This window comes from Athene noctua, chromosome Z (genome assembly GCF_965140245.1).
Source record: "Athene noctua chromosome Z, bAthNoc1.hap1.1, whole genome shotgun sequence".
NCBI classification, from domain to species: Eukaryota; Metazoa; Chordata; class Aves; order Strigiformes; family Strigidae; genus Athene; species Athene noctua.
Genome location: NC_134077.1, coordinates 90,213,314 through 90,238,297, shown reverse-complemented (window position 1 = coordinate 90,238,297; position 24,984 = coordinate 90,213,314). Strand labels below are relative to the sequence as shown.

Here is a 24,984-nt window from a genome sequence, read left to right as displayed (position 1 = left end):
CACGAGACTGACGGAGAAGGGGTTTTATTTTGTATCAAAATTTTACATATTCACTCCAAGAACATTCGGTCTGGGTGTGTTCAAAGGAAAACATGCAGGAGTTTCAGCACATGCCTCAAAAAAAACCTTCTCTTCCTCCTAACAGTTTCTGTCCAGATCAGGCAGGCCAAGGCCCAAAGGAGGATGCAAGGGTTGCTGACTCTCCTGTGGAAAGCGGCGTTAGAGCACAAAGCTTTTGCTCTCAGTCCCGGGAAAGCTCTGTGCTGGCTCGGGACAAGCATAGAGGGACTAGGCAGTGTGATCCGTGACTGAAGAAACTGCCTTCTAAAAGTGGGTTTTGAGAGTTAGCTCTCGTGAAGGGCTCAGGAGACAAAACTCCACTTAAACCCACGCCTGGAAGCGAAATGTCAGACCCTCTAAGTCCCGCCTAAGGGCACTTGAATTTGCCACCAGACCCCTTCTTCCAGCCCGAGGCTGCCGCTGCCCCGGGAGTTCAGGAGATGCTGGCACCAGCAAAAACCTTCCTCCTCACACATTTTACTTTTTTCAAAACCACTTCCTTAAAGAACCTTTTCTTCAGCTGGTTCCTGGCTTTTGCTCTAAACCATAGTGCAAAGAGGCTTTTTATAGCACAGCAATTTTTCCTTGCTACCAGACCAAGTTGTTCAGAAACACCAAACTCAGCACTGCCCAAACTCATGGCTGGGCTGTCCGTGATGGATGCGGCCCTGAAGCCCCCACCAAAAAAACCTGCCGACAGCATCTCACCCAGCATCACAATCGACTTCAGTCTCGTTTCTGAATGCTAATGTGTCGTTTCCAAAACCAGTTCTAAGATAACTACATTTCTACTGAAAATCATCCTACAGAAAAAGAGTTTATAGTCACAATTCTTGTAAGAGTTTCAGCTGGTCAGATGATCCACGCCTGCAAGGACAGCACATTATGGGATGCCCAGTACAATGGAAAGATCTGTGACAAAAGAACAAATATTTTCTCACAGCCTGGCATCTCTGTATAAAACCTGCCGTTACCACTGACTACAACAGAGAATAACAAAATATTTCTCTTGGTTGGATGGGAAGTGTTTGTACTTCCATTAAGCCTGTATTTAAATGCTTATAAAACGTTTACAGAACGTTAAAAATAGTTTGTTGTTATGTGTCATCTCTACTTAGATTATTAGGAACAGACTAACTGGTGGCAAAAAACCCGAGAAAGGGGCCAAGTACTAAAACTTCAGGAGTACGTGCAGGGCAGAGGAACAGTGACACAACTTGTGTATTGGGTCTGTACACGCGGTCAGGAGGACACACACCCCGCCCGCTCGCGGTGACGGGGCTGGCTGCTGGCGGGAGCGCGGGCGGTGACCCAGGCTGCTCCCGGGCGTCCGGGCAAGCTGCACTTCGGCTCCACCTTGCTCCTTGTTCAGGCCTTGATGCCTCTGAAAGCTCCAAGTTGTATTCGTAGCCCTCCAGTTAGCTTATACTTACCATTTTTCATTTCTGCCCTAACGACAGGGAATCAGCTTTTTTTACATTTCATTTCCACACATGCTACTTTGCCATTCGTTTTTTAACATTTTCAGGTTTCGTTAGTGATCCTGAAGAAGCAGCGTAACGCTCTGGATTTCAGGCTCCTTATTTGTGAGGTGTAGCTAAGTACATCTCATCCTTTAAAGAACTTTGGGATCTCCAGGTTATGAAAAAGAAAAGCAATTATCATTCTTACTAACCTTGGAAATTGGAGCCTGCAGCAGCCAGCTGATTCACAAGCTCTTTTTTTGAAATTTTTTGTGTGTCCCCTACTACAGGAAAAGAAATACCCTCGCAACCTCTGCAAAATGTCACCAGAAAAAACCCAAACAAACAGTAAAATCCCTGTGACTCTAGCACGGAATTTGAAAAGAACGGTTTGCCTATAAAACTGTATTGGAATATGAAAGCAGAGGGGAAAAAAAAAAAATTAATCTGCAGCAATTTGCTGTTCCGCCTGCATCTCACAGCTGCTCTGTCCGGCCCGTTGGGGATGGCCGCTGGGACACCATGGAAACACGGAATAATCTTTTCCAGTGTCTCTTCTCTGTCTCTCTGGGCTCAGACTCCATGCCAAAACCCAAGGCAGCTGGCAAAGCAGGATCCAAAGTCCGAGAACGACGATAACGAAGCCTTTAGCTCCTTGCTCAGATGTCACTGGCAGAAAAGCACCTTTGCTTGGGTAGGTCCCCTTAGACAAGGCGGGTTCATCTGGCCGTTACTGTCACTACACACACACGGGTCAGGGGCTCCGCCAGCAGATGACGTAGGTCAGGAAAACTCTCCCCAGGGTCTGCAAGGGCCGTCCTCGTCACGGTGCGCTGGGGCTCCGTGTTCTCTCTGGGAAGGGTCCGGCAGCCAGGGAAGATAATCGGGTTTGTCTGACGGGGGGCAGCTCAAGAGCACGTGGGGATAACCCAGTTCAAACTGGGCCCCGGGGCAGGGCCGAGCGCAGGGCCCCGTCACAAAAGCCGCGGCCCCTGGCGGGACGGGCGAACCCGTGGGGTCACCCCTCGCACCAGCGGCCGACACCCAGGCTCTCGGCTGCCGGGGGGCCGTGGAGTGTGAGACCCCCTCGGCTGCCCAGCCCCTTCCCTCTGCCCCAGGCCCTCCCGCCCCGGGTGGGTTTGCTCCGAGTGCACCGAGTTCCCCCGACCCTTTCCTCAAGGGCAGAAACACAACACGGCCACTCTGACAAAGTTGTCTCTCGCGTTAGTCGAGCAGACTTTCTGCTCCCGCCTCCCGGGAGGAAAAATTATTTCAATGTTCAGATATTTGGAGGCACTAGAGAGTACAGCGCTGCACAGGCATTCCCCTGGGGTTCAGACGTCTGCTTGCACAGCTGTCAGGCTCTCACTAAAGGAACTGCAGGCCTAACTCGAAGTCCAAAATGAAGCGTCACTCGGATGCTTATTAAGCCTGCCCTTTGTTTTGCAATCCAACAGACGCTGCAGAAGACGTTTGCATTCTGAAATAAAGAATTTATTAGTTGGCTTCCCAGCTTCCCTGCACTGCTACGCCGCTCCTATTGTACGGGATTTACCAAAAGTTCTCTTTTCAGCAGATGCTGGTTTAGCAGCCAGAAACAGCCACGAGACACAATAAAATATCCAGCAGAGGAATCACAAGGGGGAACACAAGGGGGTGACCCTCACGGCACTGCCCCATACGACGCTTTATCCCCACGGGCGTGACACCCTTGTGTTTGAAAGAAACCTCAGATCTATCTCTCAATGCTTTCAGGAAAAATCCGCGCGGTTTGGTCCCAAATGACGGAACATTAGCGAGCGCTCTGCAGCGGGGCACCGTGCTCCCGGGGGGCTCAGCCGCTGGTTTTGACGTTCGTGCTCCGTGCAAGCCCCTGGCTGAGGCTCCCCAGGCGAGACGCCCTGTGCGCCTGCTCGGTCCTTACATGACCGCGCAGTGGCACTTCTGGGAGTGGACGTAGTTCCTGTACTCGGCGAGCTGCTTCAGGTACACGTTGGAAGGCCACCGGTGCCTCTCGACGAAGCGGCGCTCCTCCGCTAAATGGGGCGATAAAGGGTTAAATGCAACAGCCAAACACCGGTGCGCGGGCTGCCAAACCTCTTTGGACGCCGGTTAGAAAACCTTAGGGCTGCAAAGGCAACCCCAGACGCAGAGATGAGAGCTGCCCCTTGGCTGAGACCTTACCCTAGTGCAGACCTAAGAGCTGCCACGGGATGGTCCCTCGCTACTGAGTCAGCAATAAATAAGTTACTTCATAAAATCAGTCCCACGGTCGTGAAAGAGAGCAGAGAGGTCGTCCTAACGAGGGTCGTTATCCTTGGCCATAACAGACACGTGCTAATCAAGGGCGAGGACGTTCCTGTGCTGCAGCACTATCAGGAGGGTGTTTTGTGCCCCGGCAAGGTGGGACAGGACAGTTGTACCCCTCTCTTCTATTTATTGGTATAACATCCATTTTTAAAATGGTAAAAAAGCAAAACCCGTGGAACTACAGGCCAGTCAGTCTCCCCTCTGTGACTGGTAAGAGCATGGAGTGGATCCTCCTGGAAACTCTGCTGGGGCACAAGGACAATAAGGAGGAGACTGGTGGCAGCCAACATGGCTTCAGTCAGGGCAAGTCCTGCCTGATGGATGTGGCGGCCTTCGACAAGGGGGTCACAGCGCTGGTGGGTGAGGGAAGAGCCACTGACGTCGTCTGCCTGGACTTGTGCAAAGATCTGACACTGTCCTGCACGACATCCTCACCTCTGGACTGGAGAGACGTGGGTTTGATGGATGGACCCCGCGGGGCCTCAGGAACTGGCTGGGTGGTCGCACCCAAAGAGTTGTGGTCAACAGCTCCGTGTCCGAGTGGAGAGTGATAGATTTAGATTAGATATCAGAAAGAAATCCTTCCTTGTGCGGGGGGTGAGGCCCTGGCACAGGCTGCCCAGAGCAGCTGTGGCTGCCCCCTCCCTGGAAGGGTTCAAGGCCAGGCTGGACGGGGCTTTGGGCAACCTGGGCTAGGGGAAGGGGGCCCTGCCCAGGGCAGGGGGGTGCAACTGGATTGGCTTTAAGTTCCCTCCCAACCCAAACCAGTCTGTGGTTCTATGACTCAGAGGGAGGAGAAAAGCAAAGGACAGGCTGCCAGATGTGCAGACACCGTATCTCAAAGGACACCAATCCACTGCCATGTTACCCTCTTCCTTCAAGCCAACAGGTACTTGGCTCCAAATCAGCCAGCCAGGTATCAGCCGCCCCCTGGAGATTTCAGAAATCTCCGACTGCCAACAGCTTTAGTACGGCACTGCATCAACCCTGGATCCTCCACGAGTGGTGGAAGCAGAGGAGAAACTCCAGGTGATGGCAGTGCAAAGCTGTGGCGTGGTGATGCTCTCCAGCTCATCCCCACGTTATTCGGGTGCTGTCAGAGCACAAGCTGACACGTGATGATAAGTGGTGCTTATCAGAAGCATCACTGCATAAATTTCACAACAGGCTCATAGGCAGCCCCATATCCATCGGGATAATGGTGACATGGATACAGAAGCGCTGTTATTATTACTTTGCACAGGAAAAAAAAAAAAAAATCCGACCAAAAAAACCACAATAAAACATTTAATAATCTATACTGATAAATTGATATCCCACTGGGGAACTGGAAGATGGGTAAGTAGATGTGCCTAGTCTGACCCCAAGTCAGAGGGGTCTGTGCTCTCCTGCCTCACCAAGGGGAAGCCAAAGGCAGCTCCCACCTTCACCGGAGGGGACAACCCGATTCCTGCAGCTTCAGCAGAACCTCAGGGTGGTTGAGACCGAAGCCCTGTTGCGAGCAAGATGCCACAAGGTAGTTCCAAACACACTCTGTCACCTGAAGCAGCAGGAAGAGAAGCAAAGCAGGTCCGCTGTGGATCGAAACCACTGGCGGGTGACACTCGCCAGCACAGGGGCCCTGCTCTCCCATGTTTAACCCAGATCTGGCTATACAAAGTGGACGTTTCAGAAGATGTGCAGATGGGCCACTGGAAGACAAATTCCAAGTCCAAACCAAGAAGGGAGGATCTAGCTCTCCTTCCTTTGCTCCTTACAGTTAAAAAGTCTGTCATCACACGTACATATTGCAAATGAGGAAAGAGGACCTTCAGTACTTTGGACCAGACAGAGCCTTGCCTCACTGATAAGAAAAATCCCCTTCTGGAACACACCAGCCCCCTAGCAACGGTCTGAACACAAACCCCAGGTCAAAGAGATGCACCTGTTGCCATCACCTTCATCAGGGTATGAAAAATCCTGTAGGTAATGAGGAAAACTTCCTAGAGTTACGTGTCAGGAAACAAATACAGTCTTTGGGAAAATAAGTATCAGTTCCCTGGAAGAACCTGGGTTTATTTACTTGAATGGACATCAGTTGTTTGATTTCAAGGGATCTGCTACAGCTTCAAAGAAAACCCCAACCCTGAAAGGGCAGGGAAATGAAGTGACTCATTACCTGGATTCAAACGTACAAACTAAATGAAATGATACACATATGGTGGAGGGGCTGATATATGATGACCCAACTATCCCTGCCGGTTCAATTATGGGTGGGAACCTGGCCATCAGTACAGAAACCAAAAGCCAAGGGGACACGGTTGCTGTCTACGCTCACTTCACGTGTCACGTGCTGGTCCCACAGCAGGGTGGTGAACCATCCGGCTCCAACGGACTCCGGACTGGACTAGACTCCATAGCCTAAAGCAGCCCTAAGTGTCTTCTCATGCAGTTTTTTCCCCAACATTATACATTTTTAAGATTCAGCTGGACGGGGTGCTGGGGCATCTTGTCTAGACCATGCTTTTGCCAAGGAAATTTGCACAAGATGATCCTTGAGGTCCCTTCCAAACTGGGATTCTATGATTCTGTGAAGTAGCATTATCCAGTACCCTGCCTCTGATCTAAGCGGAACTGAAAAATACTTCTTGTTTTAAAAGTAATTGATAAATTACCTGAAAGATCTTGAAATTCAGGCTTTTGACTGAAGATGAGGTAGTTAGTGGCAATAAAATGAAGAAGCCAAGTTGAAAGGCAATCGGAATTGTGAAACTGTATGAAGGAAGGAAACACAAACAACACTTAATGCTACCATGCCTAAAACACACCCACACCTCACATGTCAAAATATTCTGGGTTTTCACTGTCAACGTAGCAGTTTACTAAATAGTGTTTTGACTGGAGGAGGTAACAAAGGAAAAGTCATTGATGGAAATATGTAAACAGATGGAGACTCAAGAACGAAGGGTAAAACTCCCTCCCCCAGAGGTGTGATCTAACCCCTGGGGCTCCTTTGGTCACGAATCTTGGAAATTTTTGTCTTCTGCACAGCAGAGCTTCAGAAAAAAAAAGAAGGTAAGAAGTGTGGCATGTTGGTTTTGTTGTCTCTTTTCTCCATAAAATCCTGTTTAATTAAGACAATATCCTGCCTGACACTTGTAAACAATTAATTTCTTATTTTTCTCTTCTGTTTTCCAAATCTGTCTTTACCGTCTCTCTCTCTTTTTTTCCAGCTTCTAATGCTTTCTTTTCAAGCTTTTTACAAATTTCACTCAATATTATATCAGGATAGATCTCCTTTGCCACTTGCAGATCATACAATTTTCTTTTTGGCTCAGAGAGGAAGTAGTGCACCTTTACTTACCTAAAAGACATCTTTTCTGGAAGAAGATGCAATTAAGCTGAATTACTACGATGCGTCCTTGATGAAGGAAATGGCAGAGATTATGGTATGACTGCACATTCTGCACTAAAAGGCTGAAGTCCTTATTTTAGCCAACCTTGTGCCAAATATCCCTAAATAACAGAGCGTACATCCATGCTTGTCCTTGGGAATGGAAATTATTCAGATCTTTAAAATCTTAACAATTAAACAACCCCCACTAATTAGAGTCCACATCTTATCTGATACACACCACACGTACCTTAGCTTTTTTGAGCAAGCTGACAATGCTGAGGCTTGTGGATGCCAGTTCCCTGCTGGGCATGCTCTGAAGCTGAGTGATAATGTAAAGCTCACAAATATGCTGGAGTCTCATTACTTGGTACATCTCCGCACACACCAAGAGAGACATAGCTTGGAGAATGCTGGCTGAAAAACAAAAAAACACGTTACGTGTGTTTTAGCTTTCTGGCCAGAGGATCAAAGCCACTTTGCACCAAGTCATCTTCTATTCACCTAACCATGAACACAAAATCAAGCTACTGTTGACCACAATCTTTTATTTTTCATTATTATCATTGTAAGTTTGCTACATCACGCTCTTTTTTCCAGATAAACTACTTAATTAACAGGAAAAGAGTAGTTAGTACTTCTTAGAAGCTAAGTGTAATAAACAGTTGCCAATATTCTATATATTGGAGATGCTGAGTCAAGTGCTGCTGGTCTATTTAAAGTAAGCGATGATTAATAAGAGGATTCAGCTTTCCAACTTCTCTTTCCAAAAATAATCTCTATGATACATGCACAAGAAAATGTAGTAAAAAGGCCAAAACCAACTGCAGAAACGCAACTGCATTTTTAAAAAAAATATGGCGTGGTGGTTGCACATTTAAACTGAAAGACAAGGAAATGTTAGATGGACTGAAAAGAGAAACATACGGAAAACCTGAGAATAAGGTAGAATTATTTGAAAAGACAATAAAAACAAACCCACATATCACAACATTATTAAATCATTCATTTTCAAAGGAAAATTATCTGTACTTAAATCATGTTTCATATTTAGCATGTAGATTTTCTTCTCATTAAAAAAGACAAGGTTAAGACACATAGAATACTCTAGCTCAATTTTTCTTGCCAAATACTTCCGATGATGTACGATTTTTCTGGGTTTATAACATATCCATCTGTATAAATAAGATATTCTTGTAAAATAACCTTGCTCATATTAAACTTAACAAAATAGATGCTAAACAAAATGACAACTTTGAAGTAAAACCCAGAATTAAGATTAGAAAGCAGTATTACTGTTATGTAGGAAGAAAATTCAAAATATTCTAATGGACCAGAAATGAAATTTCACCGTTTTTTGAGCCTTGCTGTGTAAGCACAAAACAAATACAGCATTTTGTGAGCGATGTTTGTTCTGTATGCAGTTGATTTTACTTGAGTAAGGCTGTTTTCTTTTTTTATTGCACAATATGAACAAGTTCTATTTCTTGAGACATTACACATCAAAATATTGGCGTTTTTTAATGAAAGAAGTGTTTCTACATTACTCTCTATTAATACCCCACCACAGGAAAACTGGTAACAGATATAAGTGTATTTTAAAATTTTCTCACCTGGGCAGCAGGAGTCGGTGTAAAGATACTCTAGAAAGGAGAGGAAAGTGTCTTTGGAAACCCCGTACACCGGAACCAGAATACTATTTGCTTCTAGATAATTACCATTAAACATAGCTGCCATTACCTCACAGCGAGCTACCAGAATAGCTCTGTGGGCTGGTACAGTGGCATCTGCAGGACACAAGACAAAAATCTGTGATCATTTTATATAGACAGAAAGGTCTTGATTTTAAAGCTCCTATTTCCACATAAGGCTTTCCGTTCATCGAACACGATGAATGTGCTTAAAATTAACAACATCCCATTGATAACTAATAACACACTCTCTAAATACCAGTTAATAGTTTTACATCTGCCTAGTAGCCACGGGCAAACAAAAAGAAACACCATTCTTTTCTATAACACCGTGCTCCCAACACGGCAAATTTTTATCCGTAGAAACCAGCTTTCAGCTAGAAAAATCTGACACCACCGTAGTTGCACCATTTTACACCAGTTGAACCTCTGGCCCATTACATAAATAGGCAGTGCTGTGAAGCCCATTACATAAATAGGCAGTGCTGTGAATTATTATTATTATGCAGATTAGTAATTTGTGTTCATCAGCAATCGCACTGGCAATGGATGTGTGTTCCAGAAGTCAAACTTTCACACAGCCACACAAAGCAAAGGCAAATTATCCCAGATGAAGTTCCATTAAATCCATTAAGCACGAGTTTAACCAGATTAAGCATTTTGCCTAAGTGAATTTCCTGATGGCTGTTTTAAGAAAATAATGCTGTTAAATTTCTCCAGAATTTTTTTCCATTTTGTAATATGTGGAAGCAAATCGTTTACTTTACTACAGCGTGTAAGGTTAACAGCTCGGGGTGCAGAGGTCTTACAGGCCCGTGATGATGAGCGTGAGAGCCTGACGGGCCAGAATTCTGCAGAGTCCAGCTGAACTCAACAGTCCTGAGTGCAAGAGAGTGGCAGACAAGTGCCAGGCAGAACAGCAACCAAAGGCAGAAAGAGATGTAAATTATTTAATCAAAATTACAATAAACAGATCAACTGACATGAAAGATAAATGTAAATACTTAGATAGAAACTACTGACTTAATTTCCTCCTTAACCACAGCCCTGCCACCTACTTAATCCCTTGAAGACTTCCAGCACTTTTTCATTTTTGCTCTTTTTCTATTCACCTGTGCTTCTACTTCCAAGCCATCTAATCTGCATACAAAATGTATATATATTTTTATAGAGAGAGAGCACATGTAAATAATGTTATATATTTACACGTGTAACATGAGCAATACACGATGCAGACGTGATGTAAGATGTGCACGCAGTTTTTTATGGGCACGTAATTGGATATTTACCTCCTAATTAGGAGGTTCAATCACATTATGAGTCTTTACACAGACATAATAGGCTCCCGTTTTCAATGGCTCCCAAGCAGTTTTGTAAGCTAGCAAGCTCAAAGCTACTCCCAATATTCAAGGAATTTGCTGAAGGCTTAAAAATGTTATTTGCCCGATCAAGACTAAAGCTTTCAGTTTCTCTTAGTAATTAATTAATTTTTATACTATTATTGTGGGTGATGAACTAGGGGAAAAGGCTTGGAAGATTTATCAAACATTAGGAAAAACAGCTGACTTTGTCAGTGGATAAACACACTTTTTTTAAAACACATGTCAACCCATCTGACAGTGGCATTTTTTCCGAGGTGTATAGCGGTGGTATCTCATCAACTTCCCACAAAGCCTCTCTCAGGAGTGGGACACTGAGAGAAATTATTCATGTCATTAAACTCAGCATCAGAATTTTGTTCTCATTTTCAAAGATTTTTTTTTTTTCTGCATGTTACAGAGAACATTGAGAAAGAATCTGCTTGTCCTCATGTGCTTACTTTTGAGGGATTAATGCTTCATATTTGGCTCCGAGATTTAAAGCTGAAAATAATTAAACAATTGTCTAATCCTAAAAGACTATTTCTGCACGTAGGATGAACATGCACAACTTGAGAAAACCATCTGCAGTTAAAAACTGTCTCACTCTTACTCTCACAATAGCACGCAACACTTTTTCCCCTCTGTGTTTTTATTTTTAAGGGCTGAGCGCATTTAATTTTCAGAAAAAAACACCGGTGACACTGCACCTTGCTGGTGCACACAAGCAGTTTCTTTGCAGGGAAAAAGGGAATGGACTGGACCTTGGTGAGCAGACCCACGTAACGCCACCAACCACCTTTGCCACTTCAGTCTCCTACAAGACAAACCAGCACGGAAAGCCAGCCTCTGCTCCCCCACATCTTTTTAATGCTGGCCTCAAAGAGGACTAGATAGTTACCATCATCTCAAGAGACTTTTTTTTTTAAAAAAAAAAAACAAAACCACACATTAATTTAGATGTTTCTTTTCACACACGTAGGGTTAAGCAACGGGCAGGTCTAACTTAGGCACCTACAAGGCTGGAGGTTGATTTCATAAGGAGTCACCTATCACACAGAAGTCCCAGAAACCTGTGACAGAAACATGACGATCAACGTGGGAGCATCTCGGGGTGGGAACATTGGAAGGGCAGGAAAACACAGGAGGTGTTGATGGCACCTAGATTAGCAGGTCATCAAAACCTCAGCGCATCTGCTAGGAATGCCACCAGTGAATAAAGCCTAAGGAGACACAGAAGTGGGACAGAAGTCCCTGTCAGATTCCAGAGGGTGGAGAAAGGCACATCCACAGTCAGTGTCAGAGGGAGGGAAGGTGTCAAGAGTCAGCAACCATCACCTCTGGTCTTTTCACTGAGGGTTAGGAGTGCAGATGTGGCCCGAGGAGCCCCAGCCTCTCCCACGTTTGATGCTGGGCAGAGCCCCTGGTTACGTCTGGGTGCTCGTGCAGGTGGCAAAAGGAGTGAGGTAAATAAGGTTTAAAATAAAATCATTATCCCCTGAGATGCAATCCCCAGTTTAGCCTTGCTGCCTGGGTGCCATGCTGTTGCAGGAGCCATTTCTGCAGCACACCCCTCAGGTTTTTTGCTGAGTCCCCAAGGCGTGCACGTGAATCCGAGGGGCACAAAGTCTGTCACAAAGGCTGTTTGCACAGCCGCGGCCCTCACAAACCATGGAAAGCATCCACAGGGACGAGTGTTAGTTCTAAGAAGAAACCTGCTTTCCACAGTGACAGCAAAGCATCTGTAATTTCTTAGTTTTGACGCGGCAGACAACACAGTGGCCTCCATCCCCCACTGTCCTGCAGGGAGGGCAGATGCTGGAGGCACAGCGGTGCCCACGTCAACAGGCGCAGAGGTGCTGTACCTTGTATTTTGAAGATTACATCAGCCAGGACAGGAGTATTAAAGAACAGCCTGAGAGAATTATTATACAGCCGTTTTATCTGGTGAGATTTGCAGTCCTTTACGGTGCTTATCTGCAAAATAAATGATTAATAAAACACTGTCATCTCTGGTTGCCCACAGAATAAAAGATGACATCATTTACATGGGGAAAATAAAAACCAGCCTTTTGCTTTCCACTTCATGTTCTTTTTCCAGGTGCTACTCAGCACGTTCAATCTTCTGCAATCATCCTCACTGTTTATTTTCCTGTCTCCCACAGTGCAGCAGCTCCAAGTGTCTCTGTCTCCTACAGTCACACCCCAGCCCTGGCTTCGGGACTCTCTGACCTGTGGCAAAACCCCCTCCAGCACCTCGGGGCAGGTTGGACTGCATCACGAGTTTTCTGGGCTCCAAACTCTCATACACACCCTGCTCGGACCCGAGAGGGCTCTGGGGGGAGCACTGATGGGGGACACATCCACCCCCGGCGTGATGCTGCATAAAGATGAACATGAGCTAAAAGTTGTGTCTTTCCTGACACAACTGGCCTGGCGTTGCCTCCACAGAGGCAGAGGGAGCTCGCAGGCTGAAGTGCAGACTTCTCTCCCAATAATTTGCTGTTGTCAAGACCGTCCAAAACCCAGCACTTCCATGTAGTTTTGAGTTTTGTTTTTATTACTTTAAAAATGGAACCTGAAGCTACCAAAAGGAACAACAACCAAATCATATCGCTAGATTGTGATAAGTGAAATTCAGATGAGGTTGAATTTATGGTTAAAATCTTACCTAATCTATTAATGAATTTTTAATTTTATCAAGAAAAATCACAGTTTGTTTCTATGCCTTTGAAGAAAACCTTTTAAATGTGAAATAAGAGTACCACATTTAAAAAAGAAAAAAAAGAAAAAAAAAAGAAAAAAAAAAAAGAAAACAAACAAACAAACAAAAACCACACCAAAACCCAACTCAGGCTCAGTATCTTAGTATCCTGAAAGTTTTCAAGACTTTCTCAGTGCAATCTCATGAATGTTTTATCTGTGGACGCTCAGGACTGGCAAGCCTACAACCGAGCAGTCAGAAGCATTAAACAGCTAAGTAAATTTTGATCTTTGTATTATGTTATCTTAAGACGGTCCAAGGTGATTTCACATTTAAATTGACACAGATAGTTTGTGCAAGTGCTGTAGCATCAGGGAACGTATAAACTCTAGCAGCAAACGGCTGTTAAAATTAATTCTACACTGTAACTTTTTATTAACAGAATAATGTGACATACATCACATTTTACTGTGAAGTCACCTGCTGAATTAAATACACTGAGTTACAGACAGCTTTCCACATCACAGCATTTGTAAGAGAAACCACCTGTCCTGATGTACTGCAGAAGCATCACTTTTGGCCCCCACTCAGGAAAGCAAAGCTTTCCCGGGCAGCCTGAATTACACGACAATTAGCAACGCGTAATCTTATCATTAGACAATGCGCAAACCCGTGGATAGAGGCAGTCCTTTTAGGATGCTGACCCGTGTGCTTTTTACCGATGACATTGACTCTGCACATCCCATCAGCATGGCTGTGTCTCCGTGCTGTACCTGCCTGTGAACATCCCACTGATAAAGTGGTAAAAGCTGCGTAAGCCAAAGTGAGTTTAACACAAAAACTGACAAGGAAACCTTGCCTACAAAACGATTTCCCAAGAAGTAACTAAAACTAAGTTACCCCAAGAGAGTTAGATTTACCTTCCCTGGAGTTTTCAGGATACATTTAACTTTCTCAAGCACATGTTCGGTTTTTTCTGGATCCTTCAACTTCTTTTTTGTATCCTCTTCTAGTTGTTCCCACTGGAAAGCACCTGTCACAAGATCAGGTAAAGCTGGATTAAATATTCAACAAGGCACAGGCCTCAGCAGGCAGAGAAAAGGTAGCATCAGTGCTAAACACATCTTGCAGAAACTATTTTTGGAACATAAATCAGCCAGGGTTCCCTTGCTTAGGAAGGGCAAGATGCAATTCGTGCACAAGAAAATTTCCATGATACTTTACAAGAATGCAGTCAAGTACAGACAGATCTGGACGTCTCCCTGGGTCTCAAAAGCAGTATCTGAATTCCTCCCAGTTCAATCACTGCCTACTGCAGGTAGACATTCAGAAAAAGAAATCCTGAATATTTGTGGAAGATCTTTAGCTTCTGCTGACACTTATGGTTGCATGGCTTTGTAGGTGCCTGAACCAGAAATGTCTCACGCACAGTTATATTCTGAGTACTGGCAGATTAAAAAAAAAAAAAAAAAAAAAAGCGTGCAGTGGAACAGCTATTTTTCTTGTTTTCATAGTCAAAGCCTTGGTGTTCTCTCAGGTGTCACAATGGCTTTCTTGGAAAAATGAAAAGTGTTGACCAGTGTTAGCAATAAGTACGTAATTATAATAATAGTGATAAACAGTATTTATCTTAATACTCTTTGCTGGAGTAAGTCTCAAAGACACCATGGGGAGTCTTGGTAACTCTCAGCTCTGATCCCCGGGGCAAGGAAGAGTCAAAGAGAGAGAGGAAGCTCAGGGTAGAGCTGAACTCAGCCCCGACACAGCCCTGCTGCAGCCGAGGGCGTCCTCGTCTCCGTCAGCCCCCGTGGGCACCGCAGGGATGGCGAGTGCCTACAGCCTCGTGGGCATCGTGTTCGCAGTCCTGAAAAGCTGAAGACAAGGACGCTCCTCACGCTCTGATCTCCTCCCAGCCCGTGCCTCAGGTGTCGTCGTGACACCTCGTCACCTCTCGGAGGCACCGAGCGGTGCAGTTTTTCAGGACTTTTTTCAGGCTGGGAGCTGTGGCTTAGGGCAGAGCTTCGCCTGCAGCCGTCCAGTTTCCCACCTCTCTGGTTGGCATAAACAAAAGTAAAAGGTAAAGTCGTTGCACAAAAGGCAGCAGACACAGGTCATAAATGGCAGCAGATGAAGACACTGCACTTATCTATCACCTGCTGAAGCTTCGGCTTTAAGTCACCAATAAATAATTTTTAAAATAATCAATTCAAACTGAAAAAACTCTGTATCTGCTCTTTATGCTTGACAGTGGTTTGGAAAGAACTGAAAGGGATGTTTTCGATGTACAAACTCTAACTGAAAGCTGAAAGAGTTTCCCTTTTATCTTCACAAGCCAGTGTTCATGTCTCAGCTGCCAAGGCAGAAACCCTCTTCGCATTTCAGGCAGGTGTCAGTCTACATGTATTGACTAAGCTACTTTATAGATGCAGCTCTAACATTATAATTATTTGTGGCTTTTTTGTTACAGTTAAAATCAGAATGCATCATTAAATCCCCTGCTAACTCTTTCAACAAACATAAATTATATATTCTTATGCACCGACAGCTTGTAAAATATTTTATAAAGAGCAAAGAGGTATCAGGTGCTTCCTCGGGGAAAAAAAAAAAAAAAAAAAATCTCTTTCACCTGAAGATTCCTAAGCAATATTTGAAAATTCAGAAAAATGTCAGTGCCATCTTCATAGAGAGCTGGCATTAGGTGGGGGAGGCCACTGCCTGAGTTGGTAGCAAAACTCATGCAACGCGTCAGAGCTCCCTGTACCCCAACGAGTCGTTAGTGTTTTCATCAGCAGCACGCCCAGAAGAGAAACCACCTGAGATTCCTTAAGTAACCCTGCACTCTTGTCAATGTTTTGGAACATGCAACCGTTTTAAATATTTTAAGAGCCCCAAATCTGAAGCTGTCTCAAACACTAGATATTTTTGGCAGCGCTTCTGAGCAGTATTCATGTCGGCTTACGGACTTTGTGCAGTAAAATATCGTGCTCAGTTCATTAGATTTGGGGTGGCAACTAATTTAATTTGTATTAAATCTAGGCGAAGGGCTTTTTTCATATAGACATTGTTTGTGACGATCACAGGGGATAAAATAGATGTGGCCACACGGCATCTCCCATCACCGAAGGCGTGTTCCTCCGCCTGACGCACGCGCTCCTTCGCGAGACATCAGCTGTAGGAGGAACGCGTAGCCGGGCCCGTTGTGGGGAGGGTACCTGAATAGATGAAGTGGAGGATGTCTGGGAGACAAGAGAAGAAGACGGAGTCCTTCACCACCACCCTCACTGGCGGGACGCAGGCCGGGACGCCGTGGGGGTCTGGGGGCAGGGCCGCCCCCGCCTCCACCGCGAAGAGGGTGTGCGCTGTCTGCACGATGGAGGCGTCGCGGATGTCGGCCGGGCTCTTAACCCCAAAAAGCAGCATGAAGAGGTGGCTGGCGGAGCAGAGGATGATCTTGTGAGCCTCCACCACCGTGCTGAGGTCTTCGGGGTAGAACGCCACGTCCGCGCACTGGCAGCGGCAGAGCAGGTTGTGCAGGTCCGCGTCGTAGTGCGAGGCTTCGCCCTTTAAGATCGGCATTTTTTCTGCCAAAGACAAACAGTCGGGCTGTAGAACTGAAGCAAGTATTAACCACAGGACAACTCTAATCCCAGAGACCTGATCAAATGGAGGACAATTTCTGAAAGAAGTATTCAATGAGACAATTTCTTATATGCCATTTGAATATGTTTAGTAAAACACTCTAAAAATGGAAATACTTGCCATAGTAAAATAAGAAATATAACAAATACTTAGCTTAGTAAAAAGTGGCCATCCTTTCATGACACCTCTTTAGGCACTTGCATTTGAAAGAAACCTTGCCTGTGAATCCCAAACCTAAGGGATCTGAATGAATATCTAGTGCGTGTGGTAAAAGACAACTACATACTTAGAGGCAACTACTTGTCAATAATTATTTCACTGAACAAATGCATCAGATTTGCAGAAATCACATGCAGGAACTCACGTGCAGGAGCCTACACCTCTGTTTTATTTGGAGCAAATTATTTTTTTTTACAGTAAATAAAAATATCACTTGTTTTATTTGCAGCAAATAAAAACATAACTTGATATTGTGGAGTAATAAAGAACAATGTAATGACTTTCTTTTATAATTTGTCTGTGACGCTTGTATGTAAAGCTTTTATTAATTAACCTTTGCATTGTTTCATCAAGTGCACCAGAAAAAACACTCATTTTTTGTCTAAAATAAATTAGATGCCCATTGTAACATTACATATTGCTATGCAATTCTCCACAAATTAATTTAACCATCACTAAAAGATGATGCAACGGGAGCAACGTCACCAGAATAGCTGATGATAGATAGCACAGCTTACAGAAACGGTTACAAAACGTTACTGGAGCAAAGAACACGGCACACATAACAAAGGAGACTGGAGACCAGACTTGGTGAGCACCTGGCTGTTCAAGCTGAGGCGGTTGGACTCGATGGCACTTCTGCATCTTTTTCCTTGTCTTCATTTTCTCAGAGGACTTCTGATTCAAACTTTGGATCATAAAATACTCCAGCTAAAACATAAAATGCATTTTTAAAAAATCCTAGCTATTTAAGAACAACCTGGGTGTCAAACCTAGGAGAACGAGGGGATGCTGTAGGCAGGACTGAGGCTCCTGCCACGCTGAACGGTCATCCAGGAGAGTCCCAGCACCCCTTTGCCAGCAGCAGGTACCAAACGTAGTTGGAATTAACACAATTTAAAGGTCTATTTATTCAAATGACGGTGGTTAATTCTCTGGTATTTAATCCTCCTAGAAATGACAGGCACAAGGATATTCAATTTACCAACTTCCACAGATGCTAATTACAGGATTACAGAGAAGAGTAAGACTTGATGGATAATGATCAGGTGCAAGTGATGGAGATAACAAGATCATAAATGATCTCTTCAGCTTGCAGCTCACCACCACCACCACCCAACGCTACCGTGTCCCCTGAAAAAGCCGTATCACGGGGTGATCTTTGCAGGCAGGGTTTGTTCCACCGGGACAGACTACAAGCGTTATCGCTGCAATAAAAAATGTACCCGAGGGGAATCGATCCCTTTTACAGGAATGAAGAGGCACGAACGGTCGTTCAGTTCAAAGTTAATGCATGTCTTAAAAGCTTTTATCCCCCAAAGTATTACTGCAGCCCATATAGTGCTTTACAGAAACTAGAAAAATACTCTGGCTGGACCAGCTGTTGAGTGGCTTTCTCCTTTTTAACTGGGAATGAAGAGACACAATAAAAACTGTCTGACTGTTGTGACAGATATTCCAAGTCACTATCAAATCCCATGGAAACATGCTGTACTTATACCCCAGGGACAACAGCACAGACCATGTGAAATTACTGTGCTGAAATAACTGCATTTTTTTTTGTGCAAGTCCAGATGCCACTGCGAAAGTAACCAAAAAGGTCCAAAAAAAGGGGGCTGAGCTTAAAGCGCCTCATAAAACTGAAAATGAAGCATCAGTGTGAAATAATTTTGTGGAGAAGACAAATAAATCTGAAAGACTATTTAGAAATCGCTCAGTGGGCTTCCCTGTCTTCAGGAGAGTGGAAAAATAATAAGCTCATTAGAGGTGGGACATTATTAAAAGCTTCTCAGCTTCTGCCTTGCTTAGCTTCACTGCAGCTGACCCCAGGCTCTGCTCGGGATTGCAAACTGCATCACGACTGTGAACCGAGCAACCACAAGAATACGCTAAAAAAAACCCTAGGCAATTTACCAATCTTACCTGTCTTGCTTTGCAAGTAGAGCAGCTGTGGGAGTTGGAGCAATTAAAATTTAAAATACTGAAATATTATGGAATAATCCAGCTTGGAAGGGACCTGTGGAGGTCACCCACTCAGGGCACCTGCTCAAAACAAGACTCGTCCTCAAAGTGGGATGGGGTTGTTGAGTGCCTTGTCCAGCTGGGTTTTGGTTATCCCATCCCAGCAAGACAAAAGGGCAGGAATAGAGCAGGAAAAATTCTAGAAGGTAATTAAAACTAGAGTAACCTCAGTACTGCCACTTTGGCTAGAATCGTAGAACCACAGAATTCCAGGATGGGTTGGGTGGGGAGGTAACTTAAAGCCCACCCAGTGCCACCCCCTGCCCCGGGCAGGGCCACCTTCCCCCAGCCCAGGTTGCCCAAAGCCCCGTCCAGCCTGGCCTTGAACCCTTCCAGGGAGGGGGCAGCCACAGCTGCTCTGGGCAGCCTGTGCCAGGGCCTCACCCCCCGCACAGGGAAGGATTTCTGCCTTAGATCTCATCTAAAACTAGCTTGGAGGGGACTTGCCCTCAGTGGGAGGGCTCGTGGTGAGCCTCCCCTCACGCTCCAAAGCCCTGACATCACCATGCGCCTCCTGCGCACATCACCCTGCTTTCACCCCAGGGGTTTCTCACTCACCACTCCTCCAAAGTAATTCTGTATGTAGAAATCATTAAGAGCGTGCAGTTCGAGGTACGTGGCTTCTAGTTCCTTGGCAAGCTGAACTCCCTCGGCGGTGGTGACACATCTCCTCCTGTCTGAAGTGCACAGGGGGCAGGTGCAAGGCACTCCTGGGGTAATAAGTCATGGAAAAAAGCCTTTTTTGTCAAATAATCCAAATGCCCGAAGCTCAGCGTACATTACACTGGTGCTACTTTACATTCAGTTTCCCTGAGGTGGAAAAGTCAAGCAGGACTTGACTTCCAGGAGCCAGCTTTGGCTTAGGGCCACGGCATCCTTATATGCACAGGTGCTGTACAAGTCTGCAGGTGTTATCACTCATTAATGTCAGCCTTCAACTTGTTTAATTATTGCGGCCCATGTGTGCAGGAACCATGGACAATAACAAAGGGAAAAATTTCCACTGCAGTCCCGGCTGTTATGGGCACGTACATACAGCAGAATATGAATCAATTATATATATTTTGCATACAATTTTTAAGCCAAAACAGGTATTTTTAGGATTATGCTGGTTAACTGATAAAAATCTGTTAGCCATGCCAGCTCAACTTTGCTTAGGCCAGTAAGAACTGCCAGCCGCGGATGTGCTTTCAAACACGCCACGCATGCTCCACGTTAATTTCCTCTGCTCAGACCTATGGATAACATGTAATAACACAGCTTTTTTTTTTTTTATTATTTCTTTTGGCAGCACCATTTGCTACTACAGAGGATTAAGATCTTAGTAATTTGTGTGAGCAAACTGCTGTGTTCACAAATACCTCCTAGAAACAAAAGGGTTCTGTGTGTGCACAGCAGTCTGCTCCGGCAGGTCCCAAAGCGAAACCGCGGCTGCAGAGCCTGACTTCTCCCACGGTCACATTGTTTAGGGAGGAAGAAAAGAAAAGCAAAAAAAAAAAAAAAAAGAAGTGGAAAAGAGAAATGCCAGTAGTGGGGTCACTCAGATTCGCGGTATCGTGTGCTTAAATAAAAAGTGTAAGAAACGGTGTTGGGGAAGACAAACATTAGTTTAGCAAGACCTTGCCCTTAGAATGGCAGATTTATTACCCCTGTATAAATCAGAGCCTAAAAACATCTGATCATTATCAATTAATTACTAAAGAGAATAAAATAAAGGTTTAATTCTTAGGGTTCTTTAGCAGTCCTTCCTCAATCACCAAGCAAAAAGACATAGAATTAGACCCTGGCAAAACTGAGCATTATGTCCACAGATGAGACACTATTCACAGTATATTAAACTATATCTTTGTACATTATAAAATAAATGTCTACATCTGTCATGTCCCTTACAGCAGGATGGATGCTCAGAACCACATGTTTCTCTCAAACCCGTTAAGTAAAAGATGACACCCAGGCTCAAATTTTGTATTCACTGTCTTAGGAAAATAAATGTTTAAAAATTCAGGCTCCATGATGAAAAAGCCCACGAGAATCAAGAAAAGCACAACGCAAACCAGTTGGAAATGCAGAATAAAGTCTGTATCTCTATTGGTGTCTGTACTGCTCTTTCTGAACGTTATTTCCCTGGCGTGAACAGACAGGAGCGACCGCTCTCTACCCAGACTGTGGCTGTGTTCTCAGCAGCGCTGCCCTCGCTGGCTGCTTGACACTTGTAAATCCACTCGGTCCTTCCACAGTCGTGCAACTTCGATTTTCTTGTTGAATAGACAGCAACAACTTTTGTGCTAGCTAAAAATTCCATGTAAAATCAATTTGCACTGTTCTCACAGCAGACTACTGACAGCCATCAGGTGTACCACAGCTACACCCTATCGACACCCTACCCACACCCCAGCCATACCCTAGCCACTCTGCCGCGGCAGGTCACCTCTGCTGACGTGGCAGCATGTGGCACTTCGTGGTACCCAAAGGGCTGGTGTGTCCGTTCGACATCCTTGAGAATTTTGAGGCATTTTCCACCCCCTCTCCAGCTGATGACTTTGTTCTGATCCCCCAATGCACTGGAGATATTTTATACCTGAGACATGACCAGAGGGACCTCATAACCCCAGGGTTCACCTCTTACACTCAAATGTACGCTGCTTAATCCAGAACACTGGATTTAATCTCCGTGTGGGATGGCTCCGCAAGAAGAGCCCTTGCAGAGGTCAAAGCAGGATAGGATGCCTTTCATCTCCAGGGTTAATTAAGCATAATATTCTTGCCAATACTCCAGACTACAGGACCATAATACATGCACATATTACTGTCATCCTGACAGACTAATTGTTTCTGTTAACAGCTTGGAAGAACGATCAGCTTCTACTGAAATTACAGCATCTCCTAACTTTCAAGTGAGGTTTAACTATTCCTACAGAAGACTGGATACATACCGTTTTTTCTTGCCCCAATCGCAGAAATTATTACGGGAACAGAACAGAGGTTTAACGCTTTTTTTATCATCGGGACATAATTATCCTTTAGTTCTTGAAATGAAGTCCTGTCATTGATGGAGTATTTAATCACAATAATATCAGCTCCTCCAATGAGACTGCGAGAGGTGTACCAGTCACTGTCAAATATATCCTAAACAGGAAAAACACTGATCAGAGATTTCCTGTCTACAAAGGAAAAGGTGAACTATTCAACAGTCTCAATGCAAAACCTCACAGAAGTATTTTTAACTGATAAATTAATCTCTTATTTGAAGACATACAGCAAAGAGGAGAATTCATGCTTTGTAATTACCTTGTGTGGAGAACAAGTTGCTGATTATAATAAACAGTAAATCTCTTTTATGAATTCAGGAATTCTTCAGGAAGAAAAAAAATAGCGTGTATCTAGGAATATACTTTGCAGGAAGAAACTTTACTGGTTTAATTACTTCACTTTCACATGTGTTCATTAAGCAAACAAAAGAGTTTTAGTAGTAGAGGTTTGCAGCAATTCATACAAAACCATTATTTATCACAATATTTCAGGGAAAGGGTTGTACAGAACTATGCTATGTACCCAAGAACCTTTAAACACAAGTTTCACCAGCTGGGTGTGATTTTTATCTGCTTCACAAGGGCTTCCATGAGGCCTTAACAAGTTTTAATGTCTTCAGCATAAGGCCTTTAATCACATAACTAAACTTTCTTTTCTGACTTCACATTGAATTTGTCATTGTTCTGTGCTACAAGCGTAGGACTTACAAAATAATTTTAGAGTGTATCCCGTTAATTTACAACTGTGCTGTATCCACATGTAATATACAGTTATTACCTGTATATTAGTCATGAGAGCTATAATTTTACAATTTCTGTTTTGCCTAAAGGTAGCTCATAAAGCCATGGTTTGCACATACGCTCAAGTGAAAATTCTTGACAGAAATCTGGAACTGGTCCAGAGAACTGAAAGTCAACTTGAAAAACTAAAATATTATGATGTCTTGGAACAGAGACCTTATTGCAGCTTTTCAATACTTAAAAATGGCTTTTAAGAAAGATGGAGAGAGACTTTTTACTAGTGGCTGCAGGGAAATAATAAGGCACAACCGTTCTAAACTGAAAAAGGGTAAGTTTAGATGAGATCTGAGGCAGAAATCCTTCCCTGTGCGGGGGGTGAGGCCCTGGCACAGGCTGCCCAGAGCAGCTGTGGCTGCCCCCTCCCTGGAAGGGTTCAAGGCCAGGCTGGACGGGGCTTTGGGCAACCTGGGCTGGGGGAAGGTGGCCCTGCTCATGGCAGGGGGTGGCACTGGGTGGGTTTAAGGTCCCTCCCAACCCAAACCGATCTGTGGTTCTGTAAGTCCTGCACAACATGTGGCAAAGCCAGAAGAACTTGGGATCCTGAGAAAAAAATGGAAACAAGCAATGATGAAATAAAGTTGTGGAAGAGAGGATGAAGTGAGCACAGAAGAAGTGACGAAAGGGACACAAATTTTGGTTGGGGATGGTCAGTGTGATTTTGAAGAACAGGTCACAGAATAAAAGCATTGCAGGTGGGAACCAGAGAAACATGTGAAATATTGTTAATATCAACAAGTGGATGCATTGTCAGTGTGATTATTTCTGATCACTTCAAAAGAAGTGTTGTTTCAAATCTATGGTGCGGTGGCTGCAGCACTCTTAAGGACAAGAGGTAGCATGAGCTTGACAGAAGTGTATTAGCAAATATTTGCCTAGATTGTCAGTGCACATCACACCCAATTTAGGGTTTGTCTTTACAAAGAAACAAATCAGGAAATAAAGTATGATAGGTATTCCTGTTAATTTCTTTAATGTATGTTCTTGTTCTGTAATAAGAAAAGCACAGACAATTAAAAAATTATCAATAGTCGTTCTATGATTCATCAAGTTGACAAGAGCTTTAAGAGCACTGCTCTTGGTATTTGTGTTTTCAGCCAACTGTAATCCCAAGCAAAGGGAAATCTCCACCAGCATTTAGCAGAATCGTTTGGGCTGTGTTAAGAATATAAACACGTAGACACGCATTTAGCTCCTCCAGCAGTAGGGCTGCCAGCTACAGTGCCTTGAGACAGGCAGCTAGATGGACATTTGCAGAACCTGATCACACAGTCAGGCAAAAATTGAGAATTTTATATAAATTCTATGAGATAAAGGGACAGCTTTCATACATTTTAATCTGATGACGACATCCACAGAGAATTTTTAGTGAGGTTGTACACATTTAACACAAAAGACTTGTCACGGCAAAATTGAATACAAACCAAAAATTAACACATTTAGTTGTCCTATGCTGTCAGACTGAAAGCATGCCTGTTGCTTTGCAATTTCTTTCTAGCTGCCCGGCTTCAAGCTCAGCCCAGGTTTGCACATACCCACCTCTCCAAGCTCAGTGATAACCAGCAGTATCACCAGCAAGGTCTAGAGGACAGGCACACAAATGCAAAAGAACTCTGCCAGAACTTTAAGAATTAATGATAAAAAACGTTTATAGGAGCTTCTTACGGAAGTGGGGATTTTTATGTGATTTTTCTTAACACGTAGCGATATGTTTGTATGTGGTTTATAGCTCCCTCCATTTTACAGTGGAGCTAAATCTCGAGTGCATCGTGACACCGTTTCACGTTACCAAACAGACAGATTTTGATAGGATTTCTAAGTTTTTACTCAATATGACCACAGCCATGCCCAAGGAAAGAACCAACTCTGACCCTCGTGCTCAGCTTCAGCATAAACCTAGTCCTGATCTAGAGCAGAGGACAGATCTTCTAGACACCAAAGTGCCCAGAGCTGTGGCTCCATCCTGCACCAGCCCCCCCAGCAGCAGAGGACAGCACACCAGGTATCAGGTGCACTCCCAGACACACACTCTGCCTCATCCTGGCTCTCGGAGAGCATCGTCCAGCAAGGCACCAGCCTGGGAGACCCTCCGTGCCCTACCCTCAACCAGCGGCAGCTCTAATGCTCTTCTTGTTGATGGGAATCTCAACGCAGCATGACTTGTGGTTGTCTGCATGTGCCTCCTCATGCACATAACAGTGTCTCAAGAGGTCAATATCATACAGCAAAAAACACATAAAGGCTTTTTTTTTTCCTCCCTTAATGAAAATAATGCTAATTAGAAAAACACTTATATTTTGAAAAACAAACAACAAAAA

General features: G+C 44.3%; 1 protein-coding gene across 2 annotated transcripts in view; it reads right to left on the bottom strand.

The window, feature by feature from the left end:
* Window positions 1–947: 947 nt before the first annotated feature.
* Window positions 948–24,984, bottom strand: part of RHOBTB3 (Rho related BTB domain containing 3) — a 31,250-nt gene continuing 7,213 nt past the window's right edge. The window contains exons 3-12 of one of the 2 annotated variants that reach the window (XM_074932566.1): window positions 21,773–21,965; window positions 19,398–19,549; window positions 17,417–17,528; window positions 16,172–16,540; window positions 13,880–13,992; window positions 12,121–12,232; window positions 8,820–8,993; window positions 7,457–7,623; window positions 6,488–6,584; window positions 948–3,559 (exon numbers count right to left, since the gene is read on the bottom strand). In XM_074932566.1, the coding sequence (XP_074788667.1) occupies window positions 3,444–3,559; window positions 6,488–6,584; window positions 7,457–7,623; window positions 8,820–8,993; window positions 12,121–12,232; window positions 13,880–13,992; window positions 16,172–16,540; window positions 17,417–17,528; window positions 19,398–19,549; window positions 21,773–21,965 (1,605 nt within the window). In that variant the 3' untranslated portion in view covers window positions 948–3,443. Of the gene's footprint in view, window positions 3,560–6,487; window positions 6,585–6,941; window positions 7,360–7,456; window positions 7,624–8,819; window positions 8,994–12,120; window positions 12,233–13,879; window positions 13,993–16,171; window positions 16,541–17,416; window positions 17,529–19,397; window positions 19,550–21,772; window positions 21,966–24,984 lie in introns of those variants that run through there. The other variant, XM_074932567.1, reaches the window with a different exon arrangement.